Here is an 8,185-nt window from a genome sequence, read left to right as displayed (position 1 = left end):
GGGGGGGGGGTAGCACTGCATGCATGGGTCTTTGGAGGCACTGCAGTTGGCAGAGATACTGCGCAAGCGGGAGCCAGTGACTGCATAGTTGGCATTCTGATCAGGCTTGTGGTATATGTAGAGACCATTGTTATTCCTCTCTACTTAGTATTCTGCTTTGTGGGCAACAAACTTCTGTCAGTGAAGACCTGGCCACATACGCCTCTCTGAGGTTCCTTTGACTGCTCAACTTCAGCAGCACTTTAATACCTCATGTTTGACTAATTGCACAAATTTGAAGTCCTTTTAAATAATAATGGGATTAGCTGCTGGGCGCCTGCATGCTCCAACAATTCCCACATTACATCGGTTGACATTATTGATAATAATGAAGCTAATTATGAAGCTTGATTGTCATTCTTCAAAGATTAGGACTGTTGAAACCATAACCATAAATCCCAGGTCCGTCTGCTCCTTCAGGAAAACATTTCATTGCTAATTTCTTTGCATGTGAACGAAATTTCACTGATTTTTTCTGATTTTTCTGCAACTATTTCTCTATAATGTTTAATTGTCTATGAACATTGTAAAGCACTTTGTGACCCTGGCTGTGAAAAGCGCTGTATAAATAAATTTTACTTACGTACTTACTTAATTAAGGGGATTATATACACAATCATATTTATTTTAGGCAAAATTAATCAAAGTTGTTATCCTATTTTCATCAACCAAGGACTCTAAAATAAGGATCCTGTCTGAGAAAATGTCCACTGAGGACATGTTATCCTGCTTATATTCACTGTGTTTTTTTGCAGTGGCAGATACTAATACTTTAGATTCTAAGCTTCATCTCAAGTAAAAGTTGTAATATCGCAATGGAAAAATACTGTTATAAGTAAAAGTCCTGCATTCAAAAGTATGGAGGTAGTTACTTAAAAGGTTTAAAAGTGTCAGGGTTGAGAAGAATGTATTTATTGTATAAATGAATTATATGTATCTAGTATCTATAGGTATTAATCCATAAATACTTACTATTCCCTCTCATGACCACTGATAATGACCATCAAAATTTGAATCTTATAAGCTCAATACCAATCATGAAGTGTGTATTTGCTGCTTTTTTCTGCACTGATTATACATAAGAAATGTATGGGTTGGATTTACATGTTTTCATCTTCCACTCACCATTGATGACTGGAGTGAACACTGCCATACCTTCAAAGTTTGGGTTGGCTATGGTCTTATCCAGAATCAGACCACCAATGCTGGGAAGAAGACAAACATACAACACATTAGTCTGAGTGGGACACCTGTGTAAAATGGCTAGATTCACTAACCATACTGATTCATTAAAATGAAAAAAAAGACAGACAGAGAGAGTTACAGGTCAGCTCACCTGCTAACGGACATGGCCAAAATGACCGGTTGCCAGCCTGACCTTAGGATGTCGCTGACGGGTGGAGAGCGACGGGCTATAACGACCCACGCTGGGATAAGGAGCAGGAAGAAGCAGCACACCGCAGGAGGCAGGTACCACATGTCTGGAGAGCAACATATCACCAAATACATCTGTAAAAAATCTTTAATTACACTCTTCATTGATTGGTGTTTGAATAGAAATGACACTTTTGTTTTTGTTTTTAGGAGAAGGGGTCAAACAGTGGACAAGACATCAAATATTCTGGCCATGACAGAAATGATGACAGTCTTATGAGCTGTAGGCAGTTTTTTGCTACAATCTGGACTATGCTGCCCTCATGTGGCTGAAGTACTGAACACCAAGGATGCTGTTGCTTTTCAGTTTTTTGATCATCTTTTGCTCTTTATCTGAAACTGATTTTAATCAGGTTTCACCTTCTTTGTCAACAAAGTAGTGTCCATACATGATACTGGTGCAGAAAAACAATGTTCTGACAGTGACTCATTGGGCTTTCTTAATGTGATGTGTGACCTCTGACCTCTGTAACAGAAGAAGAGGCTGCTGACATAAGCAAGCAGAGACAGCGTGATGAGGTCTCCGAGGCTGGCAGCGATGGGTGTGGCCACATTATCTGGGTTGATGCCCACCTTCCTGGATCCAATAATCACCGCCACCATCAACAGACCTGGCAAAGCACAAGGTGAAGACTTGACAAAGAAGTTAAACAACACATTTTGCTCATAAACTCTACTTCCCTATATGTTGTAGCCTACTATGTGTATCTTATACATTTTCAGCCATATATTCCTCTGCAGCAGTTTGTGCCTTTGTCTGACCTAGAGACAGTGCAGCGATGACAGCAGTGGTGACGCTGCTGGCACAGAGGACAGCAGCCTGGATAAGGTCCACTCTCCCCCTGGTCAGACCCCCGAGCCCCACTGCTGCAACGGCTGCCAGGAAGCCCACGACTGTGGCCTGGACCTGGGGATGAAGGAAAGGGCAGAGGGATGTGAGACAACGATCTATAGTAGGTCAAATAGGAGATTACATGTCAGATATTCTCGATATCTCCGAATTGGAATTACAAGTTGAAGGCTGACATAAACAGTTTTTTTAAAAATATATATACAGAGTATATATATATATATATATATATATATATATATATATATATATTTCTAGAATATACTGTAGACTGTATATATTTCAATAAATCATATATCTCTGTAAATCATTATGTTTACATTGTAAAATGTATATCTTTATTAATTTAATATGTGTTTTACAAGGTCCGTAATTTCATTGCTACTCTCTCCTTGGCTTCCAGTGCATTTCTTAAATTAGAGCTTTTATCCAATCAGATTTCCCCCCTGTGCTGTCTCCGGGTGAAAATTATTCTTGTTATATACTGTAGCCAATCAAATTTCGAGTAAGCATTTGTCTATGTAGTTAACTACGTCAGCATTTTTCGGAACAGTTAGGATACGGTGGCCGAGAAGCAAAACTAGCTAGCATCACACAACCGTAGCAGTAACGTTGGTTCAAGTTTGTTTCGAGTTTTAGAGGTAAAGTTAATGGTTGAAATGTGGATGTACGTGTTCTTCAAATGATGAGCTGCTTTCTGGTAAGTTTAACGGATTTTTCTGCATTTTAGTAAAATGTATTTTACTAACTGCTACTGCTTGCTTTAGCTAGATTGTTGCTGCTGGTGTTAAAGATTTGAACAGTGTCAGTGGCCGCTGTGCCTTTGTGTGTGTGTGTGTGTGTTATGTGTGTTGTTGAGTCCCAGCAGCTTGGCTGGTGTTTGTGGGGAAGCCTGTTGATCGACGGTTGTGTTATGTGTGTTTTTTTCGATTGCTTTGTGGTATAAGACTAGTTGTTGTGGTTTGTTTTTGTTTCTTTGGTAATCCCATTCATTAAGACCATATGTGGTGCAGCATCCTGCCATATTGTGTAAAAGTGATGGCTTCAGTCACAGTGTATTCATGTCTCTGCAATAGTGTATTTAAACTCTCTAGTTGAGCCTTTTGTTAAATCACTTTATTCCATAAGATTATGTCCTATAGCACACGTGTCAACTCAAGTAGTTTCGATCCGGCCCACAAATAAATTAAGATTCCCCATAAATTACCAAAAGGATGGGATTTTCAGACTCTAATTACAAGAAACTCAAAGCAGAATTTTGCAGGTTTTGACTTTGAGACTCATAAATTCCCACAGACCCAGAGAGTTTGCATATTTAAACCTGTGAAACAGGTGTGAGTAGGGTAGCCCTTAAAAAAATGTAATCATAATGATTGTTTGCTTAACTAAACTCTATGATGGCTAGGGAACATTTTTCCTGACTTTTTAGGGCTTCATGTGGACAAAACTGTAAGTGAGAGAGCTATTTGTGACAGTGCAGTCAAAAATATTTGACTCTTTCGACTAAATAAAAGCATGTCAACAAACTCTACATGTCTGGCCCATGATGTGATTCTCATTTTCCAGTGTGGCCCTTAGTGAAATAGAGTTTGAAATACCTGTCCTGTACTGTCATGGTGAGGTTATTCTAAAGTGGTTTAATAGCTGTAGGATAGACGGCCCTACTGAATGCCTAGGTGTAAAATACACGGCCCGCCACTTTACACTCCTAGTGCTAAAATTAAGTTTTAGCAGGCAATGGAAGAATTAGCCCAATTTTTTGATCGTGTGCTTCAATTTCTTATATCTACCATTTAAAAAAAAAAAAAAAAATTCAACTTTTGTTTTGTGTGTTTAATTGGCTGCAATGCATTAGTGAAGTGAGATGATGATGATCTTATCACGACAGCAAAGCTTTTTGAATTACAGTGCATTGACTTGTCTTGAAGCCGGCAGAGTGATGCAGTGTGTTATTATTAATACAACAAAGAGTGTGCAGTGGAGCAGTGTGTCACCTGAATCAGAGCCAGATTACACAACACCATCCTCCACTGCTGCTGAGCCTCATCCATCTGCCCTGTGTTGGCCTGTGGATGGAAACAGGTTCACATGATCACATTTCTCAATTACTGTAGCCTACATATTAGTTGTTTTCAAGTGTCACTGTGCACATTTAAAATCCAACTACCTGTCAACATCATGTCAGAATGACCCTGAGAAATGATCTGACTGGTCGACAGTGTGCATAGCTAATGAGTAATAATTATCACTCAGGCTAAGGGACTGATAATGAATTATCATTAGTGATGGATGCTGAAGTTACGGCATTTGCTCGCTAAAGCGTATGGTTCTCCGTATTTTGTGTGGAACTGGCTTTAACATTGGCTGGGAGACAGAATGGTAGTATCAGTTTTTTAAAAATGAGTCACAAACTTCAGAGTACATAGTCCCCAATACCAGCTGCTACGTATCTACACACTTAGCTTAACTTGTTGAGGAAGCTGGTGCCAAGTCTGTGTGCCAATGTGTGCAATCCAAAAAAAACAACTCTATTATAGTTCTTATTATTTCAAACAACTGTCGTCATTTTTTTTTTGCGTGTGCTGCATGCATGTGAGTGTGTTTCCACTCACTGCTGTTGACAATCTGGATGCCAATGTCATCTCCAGATTCCCCTTGAGCCCCACCAGGGCTGGCACCAGGATAAACACCTCTGAGATCTCCTTGAACACATCCCAGTGCTGAAAAACACCACAGTGGTTTTTTAATGCCCCTTCTGATACCAACGAGCTTGTCCGATGCAGCTCACACTACAAATACAGTCAAACTCCACCACAAGAAATAGGGGGCGTATTGTTTTTTTAAGCGGACATTTAGCTAAGTATTTACTGGAAAAATGTTGTGAACATATAATCACCTTTTAAGTTTAATTAGCAAATGTTGTGTTTCTGGTCATCAATGTAAGTCAAAAATTCATCCTCTATACGCTCTGTTTTTGTTCTCCACCAACTCCTGAGTGATGTATCTGGCTAAATGCTTGACTATGTTCACCAGCTGGTCTGAAACTGTGTCTGCAGAGCTGCCAAATATCTATTCATCATTATCTGTCGCACTGTTGCTTTCTCTGTAGGAAACTACTAGACCTGTTGGGTCCTTGTAAATTCTGGAGTGTGGTCTAGACCCACTCTATCTGTAAAGTGTCTTGAGATAACGCTTGTTATGAATTGATACTATAAATAAAATTGGATTGAAATTGAATTGAATTCAGAAGCTATAGGGCAAGCTCTATAGAGAAACCTGTAGGGGGACTCTATAGAGAAACCTGTAGGGGGGAGCTCTATAGAGAAACCTGTAGGGGAGCTCTATAGAGAAACCTAGGGGAGCTCTATAGAAGACCTGTAGGGGAGCTCTATAGAGAACCGGTAGGGGAGCTCTATAGAGAACCGTAGGGGAGCTCTATAGAGAAACCTTAGGGAGCTCTAAGAAAACCTGTAGGGAGCTCTATAGAGAAACCGGTAGGGGGAGCTCATAGAGAAACCTGTAGGGAGGCTCTATAGAGAACCTGTAGGGGAGCTCTATAGGAAACCTGTAGGGGAGCTCTATAGAGAAACCTGTAGGGGGAGCTAATAGAGAAACCTGTAGGGGGGCGCTCTAAAGAGAAACCTGTAGGGGGGAGCTCTATAGAAAACCTGTAGGGGAGCTCTATAGAGAAACCTGTAGGGGGAGCTCTATAGAGAACCTGTAGGGGAGCTCTATAGAGAAACCTGTAGGGGGGAGCTCTATAGAGAAACCTGTAGGGGAGCTCTATAGAGAAACCTGTAGGGGGGAGCTCTATAGAGAAACCTGCAAGCAAAAAGTGAGAAAGCAGCAAAGAAATGTCCAAAACTGCCTAGCACTGTCACTACCCGATGGGAGTCGAGCGCAGGTGTGAGTTGCGCATGCTCAGATTTAAACGGTTTACGGCATAACGTGTCATACTGAAATTTGTGAAATCCATAAAAGTATTTTCATTTTCTCATTACAAACAATACCAGAAGATGGAAAGTGACAGCCTTTGTTGTGTTTGATTGCTAGCTTGTAGCCAGCAGTGAATTAATTACTCTATGTCGGTCCATGTTATTGAGAAGAAGAAAAAAAACAGGCTTCACAACCCTTACTATAAAATTAAACATGCTCCAAATGATTAATCATGTTTCTTCCCGCCTCTCACAAGCAGCAGTGAATTAAGACATCCTGAATTGTTTGACCAGTGAGTGTTAATTGATTTGACAAGCGTCTGTATTTCCATGTCCTATCTCCCATGAAACTGGATCTGTCCGCTCTGGGTGACCCGCTGCATAGTTCAGGGTGTCAGTCATGCCATGCTCGTTCGGTGTTTACAAGAGGCTAAACAGGGAGAGAGTTATTAGGCGGCTCTGTTTCTATCGGACTCTGTGTCTGATACTGCTGTCTACCTGGCTCTGTCCTTTATGTTCTGTTGTTTGTCTGCACAGTTACAGCGCCAGTCATGTTCTCTCTGTATATGAAAAGGCCAAATATTATGAAATTATTATGTAATTCTACTGTGTGATAGTTTAAAAAAAATATGAATCACGATTTTTTTAGCTTGATATCACGATTCATTGCCCTTTTTTTTTTTTTTTCTTTCTTTCTCACGAAGCGTAATGTTTATTGCACACATGAACTATGACAAAACAAATTGTTATTACGTTGCACATCACAACAAGCCTGTAGACATAGAGGCTTCAATAAAGAGAAGAGAGAGGATCGCTGCGCTTGGGAGCGCTTTAAACCCTATTTTATACAGTTTATGTTTAAGTAGCGTTTGTGATGCAGTCGGCTTGTAAAATGAGATGAGAATTGAAGCCATGAAAAGTGAAGTGATTTTATAACGATTAATTGTGCAGGCCTACTTACCTAATTACCTAATTGTAATTTTTTTCTTTTCTCAAGTGCTTTTTATAGTGTTTGTAAGGGTCATCCCTAACTATTAGACTACAGAGTAATTACAAAGCATCCCATTCATCCTTTGTCTGACTCTGTTTGCTTTGCAGCCACTCACCACTACTGTATCTGAAAGGGAAATGAAACAATACACCTAATGGAAAGCAGTGGTGATCATGAAAAGTCATAAAAACATAAAACAACACCTAATCATATTGATCGTTTCAATCAACTGTTAATGTCTTGCATTTAGTGTTAGCGCATTAACAACAATAGATTGAAAAGAAAAGAAAAAAATGGCAGTACAATCATGTCATCTCACACCCACAGACACAGTTTGGAGCATTGTGTTTTTTTTTTTCATACTTGCACTACATCCATGACTATCCCAGCCGCCACCATGCCCAGGCCGGACAACAGGTACGGCAGAAGGATCTGGGCAGCGATGATCCAAGAGCTCTCGGGCAGTAAACCGTGGGCCCAGCGGGTCACTTTGCACGTGAAGCCCCTCAGCTTCTTCCCTCGGAAACGCAGCTCCAGAGAAAGATTTGTCACCACCATGGCTGATCCCCGTTAACTCATTCCTGCCAGGTTGTAGCGTCGGTAGGGAAGGACACCACAAAAATCCGCTTCCAAGCTTTTTTGCTGAATCAGTCAAGCTGATTTGAGAAGGACGTTCCTTTGGAAATAATCCATTTAGACAGAGGGAACGCTAACTGGATTTCCTGTTTTGACTGTTCCCAAAATCACAGGTGATGGTTCTTTGCTGGTTTCTTTAAAGTAGTTTTGCAAATAAATGTGACGGGTGGACTAAACAAGCTTGTTCTGCCCTTTACCTGTAACTCCAGCAACACAAAGTACTTTTGCAGATGGTGGACTAGTTGAAAGAAGCTGCTTTCATCCACTTAAACAGAGCACACACACACACACACACACACA

The 8,185-nt window shown here is 40.5% G+C and overlaps 1 protein-coding gene across 3 annotated transcripts in view; it reads right to left on the bottom strand.

The window, feature by feature from the left end:
- LOC116687354 (solute carrier family 41 member 3) overlaps positions 1 to 8,185 on the bottom strand; it is a 14,592-nt gene that overhangs the window by 3,473 nt on the left and 2,934 nt on the right. For 2 of the 3 annotated variants that reach the window (XM_032512677.1, XM_032512675.1), the window contains exons 2-7: positions 4,936 to 5,043; positions 4,318 to 4,389; positions 2,236 to 2,380; positions 1,938 to 2,084; positions 1,376 to 1,520; positions 1,165 to 1,244 (exon numbers count right to left, since the gene is read on the bottom strand). In XM_032512677.1, the coding sequence (XP_032368568.1) occupies positions 1,165 to 1,244; positions 1,376 to 1,520; positions 1,938 to 2,084; positions 2,236 to 2,380; positions 4,318 to 4,389; positions 4,936 to 5,043 (697 nt within the window). Of the gene's footprint in view, positions 1 to 1,164; positions 1,245 to 1,375; positions 1,521 to 1,937; positions 2,085 to 2,235; positions 2,381 to 4,317; positions 4,390 to 4,935; positions 5,044 to 7,612; positions 8,180 to 8,185 lie in introns of those variants that run through there. The other variant, XM_032512676.1, reaches the window with a different exon arrangement.

This window comes from Etheostoma spectabile, chromosome 4, assembly GCF_008692095.1.
Source record: "Etheostoma spectabile isolate EspeVRDwgs_2016 chromosome 4, UIUC_Espe_1.0, whole genome shotgun sequence".
Lineage (NCBI taxonomy): Eukaryota > Metazoa > Chordata > Actinopteri > Perciformes > Percidae > Etheostoma > Etheostoma spectabile.
This window is presented reverse-complemented; position numbering and strand designations above follow the sequence as displayed.